Here is a 26,595-nt window from a genome sequence, read left to right as displayed (position 1 = left end):
TCCCTGTCTCTCTCCCTCCCTCTCCCCCCATGTCTGTTTCTCTCTCCCCATCTCTTGCTCTTTTTCCCCCTGTCCCTTTCTCCCCAGTCTCTCGCTCTCTTTCTCAGATTTAATTTTTAGTTTAATTGATGCGGTTTGGTCTGTTCTGATTCAGCTTCTCAGAATTTGAGCAGAAACACAGTGACCGGAGGTTTCAGCCAACCTTTTGCCCATGTGTGTAGAAATCGGATAAATCAGTCGGACATACAGAACAGTTCAATTCGATTAAATTGTATTTCTACAGACGTTCGTTATGATTACAGCACGAGTGTTGCTGTAAAAATAAATAAATTAAAATAATAATTTCATTCAAATTCAGGAAGTATTTATCCTGGTCAGGGATGTGGTGAATCAGGGGCATATCCCGGGAACGCCAGGCCAAAGGTGGGAAAACACACTGGATGTGCCCCTCCAGTCTATCACAGGGTACGATACACACAAATTCATACAATCATTTACATCTGAAGGCACTTTAGCATATTTACCATTTTATCAGCACATTTTTGGGAGAAGTGTCAGGCCTGGCTGGTGTGTGTGTGTGTGTGTGTGTGTGTGTGTGTGTGTGTGTGTGTACAGACCTGGCATGATGCCCAGGAGGTTAGTCTTGGCCGCTACTCTCGTCCTCATGCGGATGCTCTTCTCTCGGCGTGGTGGCGTCTCTGCTAGGATTCCATTTGGCCAGTAGGAATCTCTGTAAGGACATGAGATCATCGAACCAGAACAGCGCTCTCAACACACACACACGGATCATAAATACAACACTTTACCTAAACCTCTTAACGTAGTCCGCTACTTGCTCTGGAGACGTCATGAAGTCTACATGATCCACAATTTTCCTGAAATGACAGAAAAAGGAAAATGAGTAATCGTGGAATAGCAGATATAAAACAAAACATCTGCTCCGTCCCATTCTGCAAACACACTGAACTCTCAGATCTGACCAGTCAAATGGTGTTGAATCAAATCATTCTCTATCAGCAGCTCTGACAATAGGTTTAATCACAGGGTTATATTAATTATGCTTTCTATAGTAACAGATCATTCACAGGGACTTCAATAGTTGACACACCACAATGTACAGCAAGCCTAATAATAAACAATAAAAACATAGTTATTTAACAAAGTGAAGTGTTAATCGTTGATATGGAGACGTTTTCTGTAAGGAGACCTTTGTTTAACCTTTACGGAAGGAGTCTCCAGTGTCAGGGCTCTGTACTGGTCAGTATATTTCTCACCAACAAGACAAGCTGTGTTATATATTTTTCAACGTCAAATGAGAAGGGGGAGAGGATGGTGATGGAACAACCATTCTATCCACATTCACTGGATATGAGCAACCGTATGCTCGGATTGGCTACTCTACTACTAGGCTATCAGCTCATATACCACGAGTAGAGGAAAATAAAATGGTAGAGCGTGTTGAACCAACCAAGGATGAAATAGAAACTCGACTCGAAAACAAACCGTGCCCCCCCCCCCAAAAAAAATACAACAAAGCAACAAAATATGGAATAAAAGTATGATGGTAAGAACATATTTTTTGTTTTATTTTTCAAGAATTAAAGCATTTTTCACAAATTGCTCCCATCATTTCACCAGTTTGTTTACATTCTATGCGGAAATTATTCCGTCGGATGTTTTGCATACACGTTTTTATTTATCGAATTTGCAAAAAATAAAAAATGCTCCGTTTCTCAAAATCCAGTGAACGTGGATAGAATAAAACAGTTATTCAGGGATGAGAGTGGGTGCTGATGAAAAAAGCAGAAAATCTGTAATAAGGGGGGTCCAGGGGGACCCCCTGGGAATTTTTTTGCAAAATGAGACCTTACACACCCTATTTCCTGCAGTCTGAGCTGTAGTTAATTAAAACACCTGATGCCTATTTTAATACTTACTGAAATAAAAAAAAAAACACACTATTATATAGAACAATATGCAGGGCTGTGAAATAGAAATGACAAAATCCGAGGAAACAATTTTAGCAGTGGGTCTGGGGGGCGCAGCTCCCCAGGAGCCGTGGGCCTGGGGGCCCCAGAAGCTGAACAGATTGTGTATATTGATAGATTTGAAGCATCTCCTGAAAGCAAATATTTTCTCAACCATGCCATTTAATGTGAACTGTTTATTATTATTATCATCATCATTATTATCTCATCTCATTATCTGTAGCCGCTTTATCCTGTTCTACAGGGTCGCAGGCAAGCTGGAGCCTATCCCAGCTGACTACGGGTGAAAGGCGGGGTACACCCTGGACAAGTCGCCAGGTCATCACAGGGCTGACACATAGACACAGACAACCATTCACACTCACATTCACACCTACGGTCAATTTAGAGTCACCAGTTAACCTAACCTGCATGTCTTTGGACTGTGGGGGAAACCGGAGCACCCGGAGGAAACCCACGCGGACACGGGGAGAACATGCAAACTCCACACAGAAAGGCTCTCGTCGGCCACGGGGCTCGAACCCAGGACCTTCTTGCTGTGAGGCGACAGCGCTAACCACTACACCACCGCGCCGCCCACAGTATCATTATTATTATAAATTGAATATATAAATGTGAACAAGATGGTCTACCTGGTAATCTATAGTCCGACAGCTTCAATTTCACCAATTCCGCATGTTTTTTTCCCTTTAACATGGTCAACCAAACGCGTTCTTCCACCAGAACCGTACTTCACATCCTGATGGCACAAGATGCAGTAAGCTTTCCCCGGTTCTTTTATCTTCCGTATGTGCTCATTCACTACCGACTTTAAACTCCAGCCATCGCCAATTCCATGGATTTTTGATGCCGTTTTCCTTGTCAAATGTTTTTGACATCGTCGGTCTCACCGTCCTCCCTCTGAACGATGTCCCTCCGTGGCACGGACATACCGCGAAATTCTCCTTTTCAAAACCGTTGATATCGAAAGCGTCTTTAAAGAGCACAAGATTCGCGCCGTGGTTTGTAAGCGTGGCGCAAATAAATTCACGGAATTCCGCAGATTTTTCACAGCCCTGAATACGTATCAAAATCAGTATGTGTACTGCATTAATTCAAAATAATATCTACATTTTATGGGGACTGGTTATTACTCTGTCAACATCACTTGTTTTTCTAAAAAATGTTGATTAAAATTCAGAGTTATTTACAGTTCCATTAATAATTCAAATTTTCATACATTCAATATCTCATCTCATTATCTCTAGCTGCTTTATCCTTCTACAGGGTCGCAGGCAAGCTGGAGCCCATCCCAGCTGACTACGGGCGAAAGGCGGGGTACACCCTGGACAAGTCGCCAGGTCATCACAGGGCCGACACATAGACACAGACAACCATTCACACTCACATTCACACCTACGCTCAATTTAGAGTCACCAGTTAACCTAACCTGCATGTCTTTGGACTGTGGGGGAAACCGGAGCACCCGGAGGAAACCCACGCGGACACGGGGAGAACATGCAAACTCCGCACAGAAAGGCCCTCGCCGGCCACGGGGCTGGAACCCGGACCTTCTTGCTGTGAGGCGACAGCGCTAACCACTACACCACCGTGCCGGCCACATTCAATATATTGAATTAAATAAAAACAAACATTCATATCTTATGGAAACTGACCTTTTCCTAATGTCCACAGTACTTGTATATGATTTCTTCACAATGTCTCTTTAAACTTTAAAAGTTATACAGTTATCAACACTGTCAGCTATAATTCAAATCATCATATATTCAATGTATTGAATCAAACAAATGCATATTTTATGGGGACTGTCTTTACCTTACTGTCCGCATCACTTGTATGTTTTCTTCAAAAGGAAAAAAATGTCTATTCACACTTTTTACAGTTCAAAGTTATTTACAGTTCCCAGTTATTTTTGAAACAAATTTTCATTTGATCATTTAGACTTCAGCTTCTTGGCCAAAGCCAAAAGCTCATCAGTCCTCTCTTTTTTTCCTTTTTCTTTCATTAGCCAGCGCCTCCTGTGTTTTTACATGCTCTAACCTGGCTCTCTTCTAGCCTGGGAAATCCCATGCTGCTTTGCACAATCGTTCCGATCTGAAAAGACAGCATGGAAACTATGGTCTAAAGGCTCGCCTGAGTTAGGGAGCCAATCAGAGAGTGGGGAGGGATGGAAAGACGGTGACGCGTACTACTCCACAAACGGAAGCTTGTAGTTTATTTGGGACTGTTTACGGATCACATTTAACATGGCGGCGAGCGATACGAACCAAACTTTCGATCAAGCTTTGTCTTGCACAAACGGCAGTAATCGTTCGGTGACATTGTTTTCCTATTTTTGTTTTGCCTTCTCTTTCTCTTTCCTTCTCTTCTTCGCCTCTTCGTCGCTCTAACTACGTCACCGGGTACAACTGCCATGATTGGCCATGGGCTATGTATACGCCAAATGATAGACATTCGCAACGTCCAATAAACGGCCATTGACAATCGTAAACCACACCTCCCCTACGAGAAATTCAATAGGCGGATTCCAGACCATATTTCACTTGTGATATGGTCTGGTGTTAACCAGACTAGCTCTCTCTCACACTCCTCTCTCGCTTTCCTTTTGCTTTGCTAAACTGGTTTTTTATACCAGCATCAATTTCACGTACCTTTGCTTCATCTCGCTTGTCAATAGTATTCGGCATCTTGAGAAAAAAACGCCGATTAGAGGAGCGTATTTTTGATATGCAGCTCACGAACGTGTGTAAGTTTTGATAAAAGAAAGCGAATGTGTGTGCCTTTGTAAAAACTGTTTTGATTGGCTATTATGGTCGACATCGATGTTTTGACCAATAACAATGTAGAGAACACGAATTCTACATCATATTCAACGAGATTAAACAAGACTAAAGATGGCGACTTACAAATAACGTGCAAACATTGTTGGAGTTAATAAAGTTTGAACAGCATGAAGGAACATACCCCGACCCCCCGAAATTAATATAAATAAATAAATAAAAATTCTCAACGGATTTGGCATAATATAAAAAGGTCGGGTTTTTTTTTACTCAGAAAAAGCAGAAATCCGCCGAAAAGTGGAAAACTCTCATCCCTGGTTACTCCACTCAAGCTCAGCCTCGCTACATGCCTCATCAGCTCATGTACGACTCGATTTTGTGGAATAACTGTTAAATAGCTGCTATAACATGTAATAACAGGGACTAACTTGTTTTGTGAACATTCCACAACATGAAATGGAACTAAGGCCAAATAAAAAGCATGATGCATCATTGTAAGAGCCGGCAAAGTGAGGAATAAAACGCTTTGAGACATACTGTTATTGGGAAATAACCATCTCCATGGTGACGACAGTAAGAGTAACACCACCCCGTCTTTCATTATTGTCCTAGAACAGCAGGTCCTGTCAGATTTTAGCAGCGCTCCATGTTTAAGAAAATATGGTGACCTGATTTTTGATGGCTTTTACCGTACGAACAACGATCGCGTACCACCACAGGGAACCCGATCATAAGCGCAAGGCAACGTCTCTCACTCACTTGACCACCAGAAAACGAAATTTGTAACTTTATTTCCATAAGATAGATGGGCTTTTATCCAGCGCTTATTTTTAAATTTGCCTTTTAAAAAATAATGTGGGATTTACTAAGACATTTTACGGAAAATACCGAAGCGGGTTCCCCCTCTCCATAGCAGGCACTGTATCTTTGCATTGCATGCTTGTTTTTTTGTTTTGTTTTACCCGAACTCTGCTCTGCGCACTCGTGTAAACAATTATTGCATAATTCAATAGTAATTATGAGCATCGTTACTAAGTTTTAGATCATTTAAAACTACTGCGGATCGATATCGATTAGTTCTCATGTCCGATAATATTCAAATTAGGGCTGCACGATTATGGAAAAAATGATAATCACGATTATCTTGATCAAAATTGTAATCGCGATTATTAATCACGATTATTCTTGATGTTAGGGAAATCACTTACATTTTATTTCACTATATTCAAACAAACAATATGAACAGCTTTCAGTGCAGAATGAAATTTAAAAGAGAAATTCTGATTTCCAAATGACAAATAAATGAAATTTATCCAAGAAATTACCAAAGGATGAAGGAACTGAAAACTCAGTTGCAACAATTACATAGCATTATACTGAGGCCTACAAGTTTTTAGCTAGAAAGACCAGCCTATCAACATGCTCTGGCTTTAAACACGAGCGAAGGCAGATCACAACATTGCCTCCAGTGCTAAATAGTCTGTTGTTCCGACATAGTTAGCTTTTCTCTCTCACCTCAATCTGCTACCTACTCTCACGCTATCACCCCTTGAAGAAGATACCGCTGCACTGAAGCTCTGCGCACTTGGCCAGTGTTGCCAGATACTGCTGACGTTTTCCAGCCCAAAATATGTTCAAAACCCGCCAAAATGCACTTAAAACCGCCCAATCTGGCAACACTGCCTTGGCTTGCTTGCTTATTTAGGCAGAGTAATGAAACCTTACATGCGTCGGTTCACCCCCTAATGGTTTGGCGGAGTACTGGTCAAAAAGTGCTTGATCAGATATGCAGCTGAGCTCGCATTTTAAATGGAAATAAATCGCGATTTTCATTTAATTTAATCGTGGCAGCCAAAATCGCGATTTTCGATTAAATTCGATTAATTGTGCAGCCCTAATTCAAATCATAACTATATAGTATAGTAGTGATGTAAAGTGAAAGCGCTGGTTCACTGCTGTCCACCAGGCACTCGGCAGACTCGCACCATAATAAATGCCGTGGCGTTGTTTGACGCGTGGCATGCAGCGTCAAAGAAAGGAATAAATATGCATCGTAACTGCGATGTGCATCTCATTATTGGCATCACTGTCGAGACAATGCAGCAGTTTATTGAGGTGAAATACAGGACACTACACAATTCAGTGCTTCATGTGTTTTATTATTATCCACAGTGTCTTGCAAAAGTATTCATACCCTTGATGTTTGGTCTGTTTTGCTGCATTACAAGCTGGAATTAAAATGGATTTTTGGGCAGTTAGCACCATTTGATTTACACAACATGCCGACCACTTTAAAGGTGAAAATAACTTTTATTGTGACCCAAACAATAATTAAGATGAAGAAACAGAAATCTGGAGTGTTCACCTAACAAGTCAATACTTTGTAAAGCCACCTTTTGCTGCAATTACAGCTGCAAGTCTCTTGGGCCATGTCTCTATTAGCTTAGCACAGGGCTTTTCAAAGTGTGGAGCGCGCCTCCCCTGGGGGGCGCCAGAGTTCTTCAGGGGGAGCGCAACGTGAGGAAACATAAGCCAGAATAAGTTACTATTGCGGACATTTAGTGAACTTCAGCTAGCCTTTGTCAGAGACAAAATGGATCGATTTTTAGTACCTAAAGCTACAGTGAGTGAGGAGACAGAGTCTGGGCCAAGCAAAAAAACAGAGCCTCCAGGATTTCGCGATGTTGCAATTCAACCAATCCCCGCGAATTCAGGGCGGTGTTGCAATTATATCCAATCACCGCAACCTTCCTGCAAATTTGACCAATCGTTGGCGTCGTCTTGAGGTGACGTCACGCAGTGTTGCCAGATTGGGCAGTTTTAAGTGCATTTTGGCGGATTTTGAACATATTTTGGACTGGAAAACGTCAGCAGTATCTGGCAACACTGCATGTGCGAGACAATGTTTGTATAGGCTTAAATTCTGTTACTGAAAGTGTGTTGTGTTTACAGTGAAGCACTGTGTGCACTTTACATTATTTTTTTACTTAATACAAGAAATTAATGGATGGCAACATTTTTGCCAAAATGGTATTTTATTTTCCATTGTTTAGGCAGCTTCAGCATCATACTGTGAGATTCTGTTCAAATTGATTTTTTTCTTCTATGAAGCCTGAGCCATTTATTTTATTAGTTTATAATTATTGTTTAATTTAGTCTTCAGGAGAGACTGCCTGCACACAGTACTAGTATTAAGGTTTTTTTTTTCTTACATGAAAGCTGAGGCATTTATATTATATTTTAAGGTAACTTCATGTTGTGCTGTGAGGTTCTCTGCACTTTAACTTTTGAACCAACAGGTGCATTTGGATAAGTAAAGCCTATTTTTCTGCATTTTTGTAGTCCTGGTAATCTTTTATATTGGTAAAGTTGTTTATAGGACCATTTCTCAGTGTCTTTTTTTTTAATTAATAGTTTTTCAGTAACAACTTAATATTTAACATATCACTCAATTTTAATCACAAAAAGAGAAAATCGCAGCAATTTCTCGCAACTTTCACTTCCTCCCGCAATGTAATCGCAACAAAAACCTAAAAAACACCGCAACTTTCATTACAATTTTTTGGAAACCCCCCCGCAACATCAGACATTTTAGCCCGCAACAATCACAAAAAGGCCCGCGAAATCCTGGGGGGACTGAAAAAAGAAGGAAGTATGACCACGATTATTTAAAGTTTGGATTTTCATGGACTGGATCTGAAGATGCTCCACTGCCACAGTGTGTTGTCTGCCAAGAGGTGCTAGCTAACGATGCTATGAGATGTTTAAAATGTGTAAAACGATGTTTTAAAAAGAAAAGCACAGATGTTTAAAATGTGTAAAAAATGTTTTAAAAAGCACAGATGTTTAAAATGTGTAAAAGAAAAAAATAATGTGTACAACAACCATTTTTAAAAAAAATACGAATGGAACATTAAGTATAGCAACAACAAAAATTGTGAGGGGGGCGCTGTTTATTTGCTCTCTGGGGGGGGGGGGGGGGGGGGGCTGACTCTCCCACACTTTGAAAACCCCTGGCTTAGCACATCTAGCCACTGGGATTTTTGTCCATTGTTCAAGGCAAAACTGCTCCAACTCCTTCAAGTTAGATGGGTTGTGTTGGTGTACAGCAATCTTCAAGTTATGCCACAGATTCTCAACTGGATTGAGGTCTGGGCTTTGATTAAGCCATACCAAGACATTTAAATGTTTCCGTTTAAACCACTCCAGTGTAGCTTTAGCAGTATGTTTAGGGTCATTGTCCTACTGGACCGTGAACCTTCATCCCAGTCTCAAACCTCTGGCTGACTCAAACTGGTTTTCCTCCAGAATTGCCCTGTATTTAGTGCCATCCATCTTTCCTTCAGTCCTGACCAGCTTTCCTGTCCCTGCAGATGAAAAACATCCCCACAGCATGATGCTGCCACCACCATGCTTCACTGTAGGAATGGTGTTCTCAGGGTGTTGGGTTTGTGCCACACATGGCGTTTCCCATGATGGCCAAAAAGATCAATTTTAGTCTCATTTGACCAGAGAATCTTCTTCCATGTGTTTGGGGAGTCTGCCACATGCTGTTGCGCAAACTCCAAACGTGTTTTCTTAAGCAGTGGCTTTTTTCTGGCCACTCTTCCATAAAGCCCTGCTCTGTGGAGTGTATGGCTTAAAGTGGTCCAATGGAGAGATACTCCCATCTCCATTGTGGAGCTTTGCAGCTCCTTCAGAGTTATTGTTAATGTCTTTGTCGCATCTCTATCACCTTGCCTGGTCTGTGAGTTTTGGTGGGCGGCCTTCTCTTGTCAGGTTTGTAGTGGTGCCATATTCTTTCCATTTTGCTATAATGGATTGTATGGTGCTCCGTGGGATATTCTTTATAACCCAACCCTGATCTATACTTCTTCACAACTTTGTCTCTGACCTGTGTGGAGGCTCCTTGGTTTTCATGTTGCTTGCTTAGTAGTGTAGCAGAGTCAGGGTCCTTCCAGACCAGGTTGATTTATACATCATCATGTGACAAATCATGTGACACTGATTTCACACAGGTGGATCTTAAATCAACTAATGTGACTTATGAAGTGAATTGGTTGGACCAGCTCTTATTTAAGGGTTTCCATACAAAAGGGGGTGAATACTTATGCACCCTCCAGATTTCTGTTTTTTCTTCTTATTGTTTGTGTCGCGATAAAACAACAATCTGCACCTTTAAAAGTGGTAGGCATGTTGTGTAAATCAAAATGGTGCTAACCCCCCAAAAATCCATTTCAATTCCAGCTTGTAATGCGACAAAACAGGACAAACACCAAGGGGGATGAATACTTTTGCAAGGCACTGTATTCAGGTTGATTTTGTGCCCTTGCAAATATTTTGCTCATACACTCATCAGGAGCTCTGCTTTTCAACACTGCCTAAATATATTATTCCAGAAGCCTCTGGATGTGTGTGCACGCACGTGTGCATGTGCGTGTACATATATTGCGCACCTGTTGATTGTGTCTCCATACGTGGCTCGAATGAGCTGCTGCAGGAGGTTCTTGATGTTCCTGCGGAGCCACTGGTTCCTCTCCTTCAGGTCGAACACCTCGTCCATGAGCAGCAGCATCACACGCAGTGGGATGTTATCATCCACCTTCACACAGACAAGTCACATTTCCTTAATAAAGAGCATGAACGTCTTAAGTTACGACAAAGTGTTGCACGAATCACCTAATCTACCGTAGATATCTTATAATTATTAGACTTGACACATTTCAACCTACATGACTTATTCTATACGGCTCTAAGTTTGTGTATAACCCATGTGTGGTTCTTCCTCCAAAGTGTTACCACAAAGCTGGACGCCCACAATGATCTACAATGTTCTTTGGAAGCTGTAGCATTACAGTTTCCCTTGACTGGAACTCAGAGGCCCAGATCTGTTCCAGCGTCATAATGCCCCTGTGCACAAAGTGAGTTCCAGGAAGAACTCGAGTGTCCGGTCCTGCACACCAGTCTTAACCTCAACCCCACTTAACACCTTTGGAATGAACTGCAGCATTGCCTGCACCCCAGACCTCCTCACCCAACATCAGTGCCTGATCTCACAAATCTTGTAGCTGAATGAACATAAATCCCCACAGCCACGCCCCAAAATCTAGTGGAAAGCCTTCCCAAAAAAGCAGAGCTTAGAACAGTAAATGTTAAGTAAATAAATAAATAAATAAATATTTTATTATATATGCTGTCAAGCGATTAAAATATTTAATCACGATTAATGTCACGACAGTCATAGTTAACTCGCGATTAATTGCAATTTAATCGCACATTTGTGTCACATAAAAAACCATTGTAATTCTCTTATCAGCATAAAAAAGTGAATGGGCTTGCTTTGTACCAATGTTTTTTTTTTTTTTTTTATTGCAAAGCATAACACGTCTTGACACAGCCACTACAAAGTGAAACCTAAGCCGAGCCGAGCACCGGCGCGGGGCTAGCAAGAGAACCATGAGTGAAATGATCTACTGTTTGAGTTAGTCTACAACTAAAGAGAGATAGGTTACACAGTGACGGTAGGCTTGACATACTTTATAATATAAAGTACACTATTATATTAAGTTTAAGTTGTTCGTTGATAAATATTGCATTGAATCTGATCTTTACTGTTTCAGCTCACTTAACACATTTTGTACTTTTACACTTTCTGCCTGTTGATGCGTCGCGCTGTCCAATCAGAGGCGGCCAAATTTGCATATTACAGGAAGGATTTCTGGGATAGCATTGAGTTTACAGTTCAGAGGGATCTGGCTTCTTTAGACGCTGTCTTCTTAAAACTGAATGAATATTTAAAAAGAGCCAAATTAGCCAGTCATTTGAACGGCTCTTTTCAAAGAACGGATCACAAAGGTCTCTGGCTGTGCGGGGCGTGGCATTACAGTCTAGCTGCTATCGGTTTTCTAACCAAAGTCTCTGTTCCAAGTTCCTGGCAGTTTCAAAAGCTTATGAAAAACTTACATCATGCCACAGAGCGTTAATCTCGCGATAAAAAAATTATCGCCGTTAAAATTGAGTCAAGTTAACGCGTTAATAACACGACATTTTTGACAGCACTAATATATATATATTAAAAAAAAACACAGTAAACGCTTCCAGCACATATCTGTGTGATGGTCGTCAAGTGTCTAAAGATTTTTCACCATACAGTATATGTAAGGTTGAAACTCTTGTAATTAAAAAATAAACACTTCTGGTTTTGTTATAAGAAAATTAAAAGGTGTGATCTGAAGCAAAGTTTATGTCGCCATCCTGAAGGTGATTATTTTCTATTATTATATGGCACGAGCTACTTACAATAAAATTGTACGCTCCAATTGGTTTCTTGGCAGGCAGAATTTTCCCATAATGCCCGTGGGCAATTATGGACCTTCTTTCCAAGGTGTCTTCACTCCCAAAAAAAAAAAAAAAAAAAGACAACTGCAGTCCTAAAGTTTGCAAGTCAACTGTAGTCCTCAGCCATAAAAGCATTACTGTAAGAGCCATTCCACCGTCCCGAGAAAATTATATGTATAAATGCACATAAAAATGTACTTTAAAATACATTTCCTTATTACGCAAAATGTCCTGCACATTGATCTGATTTCAAATTTAAGATATATAATTGTAAGGATTAACAAAAGCTACCTAAAACACTGAAAAATAGCATGTGTTACCTGTCCCTGCACACTAACTTTATACTTAACTATGAAATATTATGATTAAAATCCTTCAGAAACAGGATTTCTTTTGCACTGTTGTGACTCCATATCCTATCCATGGTTTAAATCTATTTTTTTCATAAGAAATCCACAATATCTTAGTTAAAATACACATTTTAGTCGTGTCCCTGGGTTTTCACTCAGTCCTGTTACCCAAACATATTACCCCATCTGACAAATTTGGAACATTCCATAAATCACATGCTCAACAGGAAATTACATCAGTTGTGTCTTCTGAAGGCCACGGGAAGACCAAAAGTTAGTTCTCTCATTTACTTTTCTGTATATTTGATTTTTTTTAACTTTGACTGATAAGATCAATGTCAACATACTGTCCTGTTACTTAAATTATTTCTTAGATGTTTATTTTAAAAATACAGATTTTTGGTAAATCACTAGAATGTGCCAAGTGTGGTCATGCTATTAGCGATGACGCTACATGGCTTAATTCCACGCATTAGCTAATCCTAGGCTAAAAACTCAGTCCTGTTACTTTCAGAGTTTTGGTAACAGGACTGGAAAAAAAAAAAATGCAGCCATCTTTGACTTCCAAACCTTGTAACGTAGCCTGAGGTTGACCAATACACATTTTGAATAGTTAAGTGTGTGTGTTATTATAATCAGTGTTGAAAAGATATAAAAAATTAAGTTTAATTTGGGAGTGGTACAACAAGCAAATGGCACCCATTCGGTGGAATGTCCCGTAAGAGTCCAGACCGTCTTCCAAGTGTGACTTTCAACAGTCGTACAATACACATTTACCACATGCATCCATTTATGTTCACGCTCAGTGAACTAAAAACATTATATTTCAGGTTTCCTCTTTACACTAGATCATGAGGTCACTATACGGTTCCACCCCACAGTAAAGTATACCAGTGTTTATTCCTACTGGGCACTCACATTGTCATCCAGCTGAGCAGACACTCGGCAGTGTTCAGGGTCGATGTCTGACTTTGGGATTAAAGGCGGCACCTAAGAGCAAAATCAACAGATTAGCACCTTAAAAGTTGGCTGGAAAGACAATTTCTCGAAATTGGAGCTTATTTATGAGAACATGCACTTAATGTATGTGTGCAGTGGTCTGGGGAAAAACTGTCAAGAGTTTGCTGGCCAACATAAAGGAAACCTGAGGTTTTAAAGTACAGGGTGTTCCAAAAATTTTGATATCATTTCACAATCTAATGACTTGGCCAATTCTCGTTCAGTTGACTTCAAATTTTAACAGCATGTGTGGAAACAAGTCAAAATTTAATGTTTTTATCTTTTTACGTATGCAAATGCCATTCACTGGAAAAGAAAAGGCATTAGCGTACGCTCGAATGAGACTGTACAGCGTGCATTTATGAGAGAATTCTCTAAAAACACACCAACTGCAATGCAGATTTGGACACGGCACAAAAAGTTCAGAGGAAGGCTGTGTGTGTGTGCAGGGCAAAAGGATCTGGACGACCACCAGCATCGGAAGAGACTATTGCGCGAGCGGGTTCGCGAATATTGAAAATGTGTGAAATCGTTCATGGAATCCACATACTTTTGAATCTCTCATTCAAATTCTGAGGAATAAATCTTACATTGCTCAGCATTAAGCCTGTTCAGTTTCATTTGCCTAGACTAAGTAGTTTCTGGGATATTTACATCTCAAATATCAAATTTTTTGAAAAAAAAAAAAAAAAAACCACCCTGTAAATTGCGGGGTTTTTTTTTATCATTATTATATATTTTGGCCACTCAATTTGAAGAAACCATTAAAATATTAACAGTAGAACAAAGTAGAAACTTTTTTTAAAAAATTCAATTAAACTTGATTTGTATAACACTTAAGAATAGACAGTCACAAAGCAGGTTTATAGAAATATATACATTTCTGATATAAATTTTACACACAGTACTGTGCAAAAGTCTTAGGCAGCCCTTTTTTTTTTTAAATTACAAACTTTGTTATAGATTTCGATTTTATGACTTCTACATTATCTAGTGAGTACAAAAACATTTCAGAGTTCCAAACATTCGTGTTCCAGCACAAAATTAAATGTTACGGGGGGAAGAAAAAAAAAAATTGTATCTGAGCAACATATTCCATAAGAGAGCACTTTTCAGATTAAAAAAGAAAAAAAATAATAATGAAGGCTGCTGGGTTTTGGTGCAAAATTAAGAAGTGAGTGAGACAGTCAAAGTGTCCAGAAGGACTGTGGTTGGTTCTGCAAGATGCTCAGTAAAACCTACAGCTCATTTCCTGAGACTACCATTTATTTTAAAGCAAAGGGACGTCTCACACCAAATCTTGACTTTGTTTAGTTTATGACTTACTGCTGTTTATAATTTTTTTTTTTAAGGAACAGTCCACCGTACTTCCATAATGAAATATGTTCTTCTCTGAATTGAGACGAGCTGCTCCGTACCTCTCAGAGCTTTGCGCGACCTCCCAGTCAGTCAGACGCGCTGTCACTCCTGTTAGCAATGTAGCTAGGCTCAGCATGGCCAATGGTATTTTTTGGGGGCTGTAGTTAGATGCGACCAAACTCTTCCACGTTTTTCCTGTTTACATAGGTTTATATGACCAGTGACATGAAACAAAGTTCAGTTACACAAATTGAAACGTGGCGATTTTCTATGCTATGGAAAGTCCGCACTATAATGACAGGCGTACTAACACCTTCTGCGCGCTTCGACAGCGCATTGATACCTTCACTCCTGTTTTTTTTTTTCTCTCCCCCGCCCCCCCTAACTTCCGTCAATACAACCAACGTGACCACCAAGACAAGTAGCCTGCACTCCTTGGAACACAGTCTAGTCAGGGGGGCGGGGGAGAGGGGGGAAACAGGAGTGACGGTATCAATGCGCTGTCGAAGCGCGCAGAAGGTGTTAGTACGCCTGTCATTATAGTGCGGACTTTCCATAGCATAGAAAATCGCCACGTTTCAATTTGTGTAACTGAACTTTGTTTCATGTCACTGGTCATATAAACCTATGTAAACAGGAAAAACGCGGAAGAGTTTGGTCGCATCTAACTACAGCCCCAAAAAATACCATTGGCCATACTGAGCCTAGCTACATTGCTAACAGGAGTGACAGCGCATCTGACTGACTGGGAGGTCGCACAAAGCTCAGAGAGGTACGGATCAGCTTGTCTCAATTCAGAGAACAACATATTTCATTATGGAAGTACGGTGGACTGTTCCTTTAAAGCCATTTTTTGGTCTACAGCATTTCGTTACACGTGCCTAAGCCTTTTGTACAATACTGTATGAATTTATCCCTAATGAACAAACCCCCTGAGATGACATGAAGAAACCTTGAGAGGAAACACGCAAAAGGGAACCCATCCTCATCTGGGTGACACCAAACAGTGCGATTATAAATAACTCCCTTTGATTACTGTGCACTATATGGTCAAAAAGTGCAATCGTGTAACCAGGAAATTTGTTCTAGTTTTAAAACCAAGTCTATTTTGTAGAAGTTCTCACTGTTCACTGATGGAGACTTGAGTGCAAGACTATTTATGGCAGTTACAGTCCTAAAGTTGTCATGGTAATTGCAGTCCTAAGCCATCATAATCACAACTGTTTATATCAATTGCCATCTTCATGGTTTCTAAGTGCATCATTGTGTAGGCTGTCCATATGGGGCCAACGTGAGCAGGAACGAAGTGATGAGATCCCCAACCAGAATCAGGACATCAGGCTGGATCAGTGGTTGCCATGTTTTTACATGCATCTCACTATAAAATGCTGGCAGTAGAGATCTCTTTTCATAAATTGTGTAAGGGACATGGTCTGGAATCTGGCAATATCATAACCATGATGGTGGGAAACGACTTGGCAATTTGCAAAAATATGTGCTTAGTGTCTAATGGAAATAAATGGTATTATTTGCTGTGATTTCACTGGATTACTCAACAATGCTTTGTCGCATAGAGAAACCACTAGCATCAAAGGAAAGGCCAACTTCTACCATTTATTTTGCTCTGTGGTATGTTGTGTAGTGTTACGGACTTCATGACTTATTCAACTGAGAAGCAGGAGTGTGAAAATTATCTTCAGAACGTGATTATTTCAGTACAAAAAAAATATGACTAGCGTTATTACACAGCTCCGGTTTCACCCTCTCTTGTGACACGTTTCATATCTACGCAGTGACCAGTAACTAACTAAATGAGATGGAAAAGCAACTAGCATTGTTGGAAAGGGTAACGTGTGCAATTTCACGCAATATGTGCTCCACCTCACTACTTCATGAGCAATTCAACCAAGAAAAAGGGATGCGAATTTGGATGTAACCTGCATCCGTCAGGTTCTAAGAGAGTTAAATCATGACAAATCATGAATATAGCTATGCTGCTTTTTAGGCATGTAGCAATTTACCATGGAACAATAAACCGTGATAGAAATTTATGATGATTCAAATTGATTTTAAAAAAAAAAGTGATCAGGCTGTACAATTTTAGTTTTTCCTAGTTGTAACTGAACTGTTTAGACAGCAGCAGGGGCAATAACATACAACAGCAGGAAGTGCGGAAGTAACACAGCACTAATACCATTTTTTAAAAAAAAGACCTAAAATGGAAAAAGCTGTTGTGTGATTGACTGCACAAATAGATTTAACAAGAAATCACAGCTCTCTTTTCACAGACTGTCAAATGCTAAAAGAGAAGCAAATGGAGGTAATACAAATGTTCATAAAGATTTATTAAGAAAGGCCTGTTTATCATTCATTTTTTAATAAAAGGGATATTTTACTTAATAGGCTTTTACACATGTGGGTAAATAATTGCTGGTTATTAAAAATATGAAAAGTTTTTTTTAAATTTAAAATAAATATTCAAGTTGATGAATAGGAAAATAAAATGTTGCATTTTCTGTTAAAATTCTCTCATTTAATTTTGTTTTTCAAAAATTATAGCAGGAAATTTGGCTCATGAATTAAGTGAACTGTTACGTGCCCCCACCCTTTTTATTCTACTCTATTTCTATTTTTTCACTTTCGGGTGTGAACCAGATTTTAACAAAAGGCTAGAACTTGACTTTTAGGTGAGATACAAGCAGAAGAGAAACATGTCAGTTCAGAGAAGTCCATAGCTTTCAGAACGAGATGTGAATGGTTTTCCCCAAACTGCCACACACAAGAAATTTAAACAAACCCCTGTTCACAAGTCCTAATCCAAAGTAAATTAATTCAAAAGCTTCACAAAAATTTATTTAATGTCTGTAGAGGCAGCAGGAGAGTTTTCATAAAGATATATGGGTTCATCTCAGAAACTGGTCTCTCATTTGGGACATTATGGTCAAAAAATACATTTTCTAATTTTACTATTTTTTTGCATTTACCGAACACTCAATGTTTCTTTTGTCATGTTTAATAAGAGTAAAGATAGTATCTTGCTTTATCTGGCCTCCACTGTGGAAATTTTTTTTGATTACAATTCAAATGCTTTTGTAAAATTGATTTCCATATAAAATAACTCCATCATGAAGAATTAAAGCCCCTCCTTCACAGACGAGTGAAAATATTGAATAAATTTCCTCTTTTTGATTGCTTGGGTTAAAAATGCCAAGTTACGATGCCCAAATTGATTATTCACTTAAATATGAATAATATGATACATTTTGGGTATTTGATATGGCGGAACAGGACACAATGGAAAAATCAAGAACACACCGGAAAGATGAGAATAACGGCGGTGGTAAAAGAACAGTGACCGTAGCGGCTGAAGGTCGCGCGGGTCTCTGCTGCGGCACGCGAGCAACGGGACATCACTACCGCACCGGACGGAGCACGAGGCGGGGGCGGGGCAAAATGACTGGCTGGAGATTCTATCAAAAGTTCGATCTAAATTGACCATGGCTGCAAAATATTGGCCAAAAATACGCAAACACTAGGAAATATGAAAGTAAGATGAAAAAGAAACATTCTATTGCCTTATACTGCAAGACTAAAACAAAATAAAACTGTCAAAACTCACCTTTTCAGTGATAACGCCCGAACAGATCACTCGCGTAACAGAAAGGCCGTAAATGGAAGCACGATCAACTTCTAACTGTTGGAGTGGAAAATTCCATTCTACACATGCAAATTGTTAATGTGTGTCCTTCCCCGCACACAAATAACACGCTACGGTAAAAAATAGACCACAACTCATTTTATAGCTCAGAAATTCATACAAGACCAGCTACCATCGTAACATATTCTGTAAGAAACATTCTATACCTAACTTTCAGCTTTCGTTTTAAAAACCAAAATCGCAGATTTATAGCTAAATGTTTATATGGCGTAGTGATTTTAAGTTACTACTTCTGGTGAGGTAGTGACCCTGAGCCTGAGGCTTTCCGTTTAGATCAAAACACACGATCGTATTGGTTTCGGGTATGCGGAAAATGGAGTTACAACGGTGATGAAATATTTTGCATGATGTTTTATTACGGTTATGATTATTCTGTGAGCGCACCAATCCTTAGGTGTATAAAGTTACAACTTTAAAATACAATTAGCGATAACTGTAGACTTTTCAGTGGACTACAACCTTTTTAAGGGAATGCGATGTAGTCAACCATTTATCATGTCCCAGATCAAGCCGCCATTTTTCCACAAATTTGCAGAATTTTTGCTAAATTCTGAACAGAGTATTCACATCAAAGATTTAGTTTTATCTGTATTATTTCTTTCATCATTTTATTTCAAATTAAAACCAACATCACCATTCAAAACCGTATAGCTTATTGACTGAGTATATTTAGTGGGCTACCCCCACAGTACCCAGTTTCTGAGACAGACCCATATACCTGTGTGCAGTAAATGCTATTTAAATCACCCAGCTCACAGAATAATGCACCTGCCTTGAATATGGACTGTCGGATGTCCTGGCCCAGTCTCTCGGACATGCGCCCCATGTTGTCCGACACTTTGGTCATTCCTTCAGCGAGGCTGTCAGGAAGTGCCTTCACAGCATTTGACATGTTCCTCATGGAGCTACGTAGAGGGTTCACAAATGTATCCATCTACACACACACACACAGACACACACACCTCACTGTAAATAGAGGCAGTGCATTAGATTGAAATGGGCAAATCAGTAACACGCTCTCACCTTTCGTGCAAAGTCGCCCTTGCCTTTGCTGTAGGCCTTGTTCTCCAGGAAGTCATGGACGTAAGGTATGAGCATGGGGCAGGCTTTCACCATCTCTGGATTCAGAAGCAGCTGAAACACAAACACCACGCATTCCTACACCTGTCCTATAAGGAAAGGAGAGCTGGCTATTTAACATAAAGCAAGCCTACCTGTAAATAAGCGTTCAGGTCCTTTTTCCTTCTCTCCAGGAAGTCCCTGTCCATGTTGTTGAACGTTTTCTTCCCAGGAAGTTTTAATATCGAGTTGAGGTTCTCAAACTAGAGTCAATTCCCAATGAGCAGAAGAAGACACAGCAGAGTTCAATATTTAACAATTAATCGCCAAAGGCAAAGTGAATATCTGATTATACAAACAGGCCACTTTTTTCATGGAATAAAAAAAATACTTTTTTTTTGCGGTCCAGTTTCCATCAACTCCTGCGCTCTGATTGGCTGGCAAGCAGGTCTGTATCCTACGATACAGACCCCAGTTACAGACCTCTGGCGACTCACTCGTTCACAACACCAAACATAATAGCATTTGTCAACGTTTATCTTTTTTTTTTTAATAAGATTTATTAATAAGATTATCAAAAATCTTATAATTTTTGCCAGCATTTCTCAGGAGAATAGCATTAATTTTTACAGCATGGACAGCGATAACGACAGTCTTCACAGCAAAAGTGAGTTTTACTACCCTGATGAAGACGAAATAAAAGAAAACATTTCAGGAGAAAGCTAAAAACCTGTAACTGTTGCTAACGCCGAGCAAAAACATGGCTGAATGACTCAATTTTGTATAAATAGGGGACTACATAGGCAGCAAAATGTAGTTTTTTTTCCTGCCATGGAAGTGCACTTGTATACCGAGGAGGAAGCAATTTGCATTACAGCCGTGAATGAGGATTCAAAATGGCAGCTCGGCTCGGTTTTCCCTTTCGGCCGCTCTCATTTTCTGTTAGAATTTGGTAAAGAAAACAAATATTTACCAGCTTAAGGTCGGTCCGTATCGTGAAATACCGTGACCTCGGCCTTGAATACTGACCTCGACCCAGAGGGCCTCGGTCAGTACGTTCAAGACCTCGGTCACGGTATTTCACGATACGGACCTCCCAGCTGGTAAATAACATACATGTCTTCTACTCCCTTCTACCGGGTTTATTGATGCCATGCAATATCATATCGCTTACCCTCCATGTATTACACCACTCTCCCCAATGGAGAATGAGCGTGCAATATTGTTATAATGTTGCACGCTGTCAAGACAACATGACGTCACACATCAGAGCTCATGTGACGCTCCAATGACAAAACTTTTCTGCTGCGCACGCGCACATTTCTTTGTCGGCCGGGAAAGAGAGAAGACGAGGCTAATCCAGTGCTAGGTTTTAGCACTAAATAAACAAACTGAAACTAAAGATGCGCTGAACACCTGAAAGGCTACCAAAACTACATTAGATATTCTTCACGCATATTTACAAGAGAAAAACATACCAACGGACATCGAAAAACTGGAAGACACACACATCAAAGATGTAAAACTTCCACGCTAGCGAGTGACCGACAGTCTGTAAACAAACATGGCTGCGAGGTTTACTTTGTTAAAAGCGGAAGATTGAGAGAGAATTTTGGCTGCCAGGTCACCAGCTAGAAGGTAACTGTACTGCCACACTAACAGCACAGAGTCGCGGGTAAGCTAGTGTTGGTCTTCAAGAATGCCAATAAGAAGTGTATGTATAATCATCTTTTGGCTGCTCCTGATTAGGGGTCGCCACAGCGGATCTTTCGTCTCCATTGCTCCCTGTCTTCCGCATCCTTCTCTACCACACCTGCCACTTTCATCTCCTGCCTCACCACATCCACGTATCTCCTCTTTGGCCTTCCTCGTTTCCGTGTGCCTGGCAGCTCCATCCTCAACATTCTCCTTCCCACATGCTCTGCATCTCTTCTCAGGATGGGCCCATACCATCTCAGTCTCATCTCTCTTAGCTTAATTCCAAAGATCTCCACATGTGCTGTCCCTCTGCTCTGATGTGCTCGTTCCTTATCCTGTCCAACCTCCCATCACAAACCTTAACATCCTCAACTCCGCCACCTCCAACTTTGCCTCCTGTCTCTTCGTTAAGGGTACGGTCTCTAATCCGTACATCACAGCTGGTCTCACTACTGTCTTATACAGCTTACCTTTCACTTTCATGGCTGCCCTCACCTCATCCTTTACTAACCAACTCTGCCTCCTGATTTGCTGTCTCCAACGAATCTGACCTTCTCTCTCTTGGATTCTCCTCATTTAATAAATCCTCAAAGTACTCTTTCCACCTTCTTAATGCACTCTCTCTGTCAGCACATTGCCATCTTTCATCACTCTTACCTGCTGTACATCCCTCGCTTCCCTCTTTCTCTGCCGAGCTAGTCTGTCCAGGTCTTTCTCTCCTTCTTTGGTCTCCAGTCTTTTGTACAACTCCTGGTATGCATCTGCTTTCGCCTTTGCTACCGCTCTTTTTGCCTTCTGTCTCGTCTCTCTGTATAACCGCCTGCTTTCCTCATCTCTCTGACCATCCTAATCCTTCTTTGCTCGCCTTTTCTCTTTTATAATTTCCTGCATTTATTATTATTATAATGGATTTTTTTCATGGTATATCATATATTCTATTTGACTACTTGTCTTCAACTCATTCAATATCATGCTAGCTGAACGAATTATATCTGATATACCACTCAAAGCCAGCCAATATTATTTAAATATTATACAAACACGGCACTTTTTCAATGGAATATTAAAAAAAAAAATTATTTAAATAAAAGGTGTTCTATTCCCTTCTAGCAGGTTTCATTCATTTGGTTTGATAGCATGCAATATTGTTAGCATATCGCTTATCCTATGTGTATTACGTCACTCTACTCAATGGAGAACAAGTGTCGAATATGGTTTACGATATTGCATGGTTGTTGAAACATGAGGTCACACGTCGGCACTGATGCGAATATCCAATGAGAATTTTCTGCTGCGCATGCGCAGAAACATTTCTTTGTTCACCGGGAAAAAGAAGAAAGATGCGTTGAACACCCGAAAGGTTACCAAAACTTTAGATATTCTTTGCGCATATTTCCAAGAGAAAAACATACCAATGGACATCGAAAAACTGGGCGAGACAGTGAGTATGTAGTATAATAATAATAATAATAATAATAATAATAGCAGCAGCTGACTCCCCCCCCGTGGTATATCTGATATACTCCATTCAGCTACTCGTCTTCGACTCGTTCAATATCATGCTAGCTGAATGGAATATATCTGATATACCATAAAAAAAGCCAGCCAATAGTATTTAAATATACACATTTAAAAAGGCAAGAATGTTCAAGCTCTACATTTACTTGCCCAACACAAACCTATCAAAACATGTTGCCTAAAATTAATCTAAATGATCACTGCTTGATGTTGAAAATGGGTTTGTAATTCATGTTATGCCACGCTGCTTCTGAACTCTCTATTCAGATTGACTGATTTTCTAGAACGGCAGCTCTGATGATAGTTCTGAATCTAAAGCAAATCAAAGGCTCATCATTTAGATGACGTTTTCTGTGAAGACACACTTATTTAGCATTTTTGGAAGGCATTTCCAGTGTTAGAATTTTGTAAAAGTTCATGGTAAAGCTGCATCTTTTCAAGTGCATATTCTGGACCAATTTCATGTTTTTTTTTTTTTAATATGAAAGAATGTCCCTTTACACACTCATCCAGAAGGGTAATTTTGCACAAGGCCATCTGTCTACAGCAGAAAAAAATAAAAGAACAAAACGCGTCTGGAAAAATCCCAAGGGAGTCTGGAGCCAGATTCGTGACGTTATCTGCGGAAGCGCCAGCAGGCTGCGCGAGCTTTGCAGTTTCAGTGCACAGCCTGTGTAGACCAAGCGCTCCCATTTCTCTCTCATTGCCCGGTCTTTTGGAAAACGATGAGTACTAATCCCATCAAGATTGGTGTTGCTACACCCTCCTACGATACATCTGTTAACCATTTTAATAATTCCGTGATAACGTTGAAGAAATTTGCAGAAAACCACCAGGTCGTTTTCTCATAAACAAACCAGCGCTGACGTAGGATTCAGAAGGAGGCGTCCTGCAGATGACGTCACGAAAATCAACGTTTGCCGGGAAATTCAAATGCAAAGTTTTTTCAGAGGCGGACCAATTCGCCTCAAATGGCTTGATTTCAACTGAATTTTTCTGGTATTGCGCAAGGTAAAAAAAAAACTGCAGAGAATGCAGAATGTTACAGATATTTGACCAAAGTTTAATATTAAATAGGAGAATTACATTGATCTTGCTCCTGAATTTACCCGTGATATGCACTTTAAGGTTTCCAATACAGGAGAAGTCTTTACGACAAAAGAATTCGCAGTTTTTCTGTAAAACATTCAACTGATTTTTTTAAGTTTAATTTACTACCCCAAAGATTTCACTACCTTATCATGGTGGGGTAGTTTGTGTGCTTCAGGTGACCCCTAGAGCTACGTCAGCCGGAGTATTAAACTCCTGGTAGGGCCACCCATGCCGTACAGGTCGAAGGGTAGAAGCCAGACCAATTGTGATCTCCTGGTCCTCCAGGTTGGGGGTTGGTGGTAGGAAGGACATCCAACCGTAAAATATTGCTTCAATTTTTCCTCTTATGGCAGTTATCAGTAAAGTTCGTAAGACAGGGACTGGAAACCATATGGTTGAAGGTGTCACTCCTGGTAGGACTGGTGTTAGATGTGGGCCCAGTCAGATCAATAGTCAGCGACCACATCAGAATTTTAGAGTTAGCACATGGAACGTCAGAACAAGACGTTCCAGAGAAGGAGACCAGGCGAAGTAGTGGAAGCGTTGTCCCAGCGGAACATTGACATCTGTAGCATTCAGGAAGTCTGGTGAAGAGGAGCATCCACCAGAATGATCACAGGGAAAGATTCAAGGTACAAGTTATTTTGGGTTGGTAATGAGAAGGGCATTGGAGGTGTTGGGATTCTGCTTGCTGAAAGTGGGTGGAAAATGTCTATGATGTGAAGCGTGTATCCGATCGAATCATGCTCATCAAATTAATTGTTGGAAAATGTATTGTGACTGTACTATCAGCCCTATGCTCCAGAAGCTGGCCTCAGCGATGATCAGAAAGACTACCAAGATCTACTAGCAACTGTAGCCAAGACAGGTGCTTCAGAGAGCCTCTTCCAATGTGGTGACTTCAATGGACACATTGGAACAATGGCTGCTGGATACGATGGTGTTCATGGAGGAAAGGGTCATGGCACTCGAAACACAGACGGTGGAAGGTTACTTGAGTTTGCTGTTGCCAACAACCTAGTTGTAGCCAACTCCCATTTCATGAAGGGAGATAATCATCTGGTGACGTACGAGTCTGGGGGCAATCGTAGTCAAGTGGATTACATCCTGGTCAAGCAAGCAATGCGACCTCAAACTGGTGCGCAATGCAAAAGTGACTCCAAATGAGGACTGTGTTACCCAGCACAAGTTAGTGGTATGCGATGTCAAGCTATCACACTCGGGGAGTCAACAGAAAGAGTTTCTGCCTAAAAAGGCGTGTCTGGAAGCTGAAAGAGGACAACATACGCAATGAGTTTAAAGACCTGTTTGCAGGAGCGTGTTAACAACATGGTAGGTGCTGATGTTGAACGTATATGGATGGAACTCAAAGACAGCCTCCTGTATGCTGTTAAGACCTGTGGCTGGACAAAGAAGGGATTATGAAGACGACAAACCTGGTGGTGGAATGAGGATGTCAGCGGCCCAGTGAAAGAGAAACGCAAGCTGTGGAAAGCCTGGAAGAACAGGGGTAGCAAAGATGATTACCTGGCAGCTAAATGCCAGGCTAGAACTGCAGTTTATTTTGCCAAGAGATCACCTTTGCTGGCATAGATTCAGGCACGGACAGCATCTACCGTGTGGCAAAACAAATGCGCAGAGAGAACCAAGATATAGTAGGTGAGAAATGTATTCTTGATGACGATGGCAACATGGCATTTGATAAGGATGCAAAAAGAAGGCCTGGAAACAGCACTACGAACATCGAATTTCCTTGGTCTCAAAACCTTCCCCCAGTAGATCCTGTCGCGGGACCACCATGTTGTGTCACTCATAAAATGGTCTTCGACGCACTGAAGAAAATGAAAACAGGCAAAGCAGCTGGTCCTTCTGGCATTGTTACCGAAATGTTGCGTGCATCCCCTGAGGTGTGTTGACAAATTGTTGTGGATTTGGCCAATGCTATTGTGAGAGAGGAAAAGATCCCTACAGACTGGGACCAAAGCATAATCCTTAGTCTGTTTAAAGGTAAGTGATGCATTGATTCGAGGCAACTACAGAGGCCTGAAGCTTACAGAACAGGTACTTAAGATAATTGAAAGAGTGGTGGAGAAAATCAGAGGTTATTGTCAATATTGATAGGCAGTTTGGGTTTTGCCCAGGACGAGGTACCACTGATGCTATTTTCATCCTCAGACAGCTACAAGAAAAGTATTTAGCCAAGCAAAAACATTTGTAGACCCTGAAAAGGCATTTGATAGGGTTCCCCGAAGAGTGCTGTGGTGGGCGATGCGGGTGGTTGGGATGCCTGAATGGATTGTCAAACTGGTACAAGCCATGTACAGTGGTGCAAAGAGTCGGGTGCAGGTCAACAACTCACTCAGTGAAGAGTTCAAGATGAAGGTTGGGGTGCATCAAGGATCTATTTTGAGCCCCCTGTTTATAATTGTGTTAGAGGCCTTATCAAGAGAATTTCGGGTTGGTTGTCCTTGGGAGATTCTTTACGCGGATGACCTGGTCATAATCGCAGAATCCTTGGATGAATTACTTGAGAAGATGACCTGCTGGAAGATTGGTCTTGAGAAAAAGGGCCTGAAAGTCAACATGGGGAAAACCAAAAATCATGATCTCTGGTAATGACCTAAAACACACTGAGAATCTCTGGAAAATACCCTTGTGGTGTGTGCAGAAAAGGGGCTGGCCAGAATTCAATTTCC

At 40.6% G+C, this 26,595-nt stretch overlaps 1 protein-coding gene across 6 annotated transcripts in view; it reads right to left on the bottom strand.

The window, feature by feature from the left end:
* The window catches only part of snx13 (sorting nexin 13), a 206,041-nt gene that overhangs the window by 79,106 nt on the left and 100,340 nt on the right, over positions 1-26,595 (bottom strand). For all 6 annotated transcript variants that reach the window (XR_009656790.1, XM_060942626.1, XM_060942627.1 and 3 more), the window contains 7 exons: positions 19,747-19,854; positions 19,556-19,666; positions 19,305-19,466; positions 13,375-13,446; positions 10,225-10,370; positions 807-875; positions 618-730 (listed from right to left, as the gene is read on the bottom strand). Coding sequence is in view for 5 of the 6 variants with exons in the window: in XM_060942626.1 (XP_060798609.1) it covers positions 618-730; positions 807-875; positions 10,225-10,370; positions 13,375-13,446; positions 19,305-19,466; positions 19,556-19,666; positions 19,747-19,854 (781 nt within the window). In the remaining variant the exon portion in view is untranslated. The remainder of the gene's footprint in view (positions 1-617; positions 731-806; positions 876-10,224; positions 10,371-13,374; positions 13,447-19,304; positions 19,467-19,555; positions 19,667-19,746; positions 19,855-26,595) is intronic.

Source organism: Neoarius graeffei, chromosome 16 (assembly GCF_027579695.1).
Source record: "Neoarius graeffei isolate fNeoGra1 chromosome 16, fNeoGra1.pri, whole genome shotgun sequence".
Classification (NCBI taxonomy): Eukaryota; Metazoa; Chordata; class Actinopteri; order Siluriformes; family Ariidae; genus Neoarius; species Neoarius graeffei.
The sequence above is the reverse complement of the archived record's forward strand: the minus strand, read 5'-3'. Positions and strand labels throughout refer to the sequence as shown.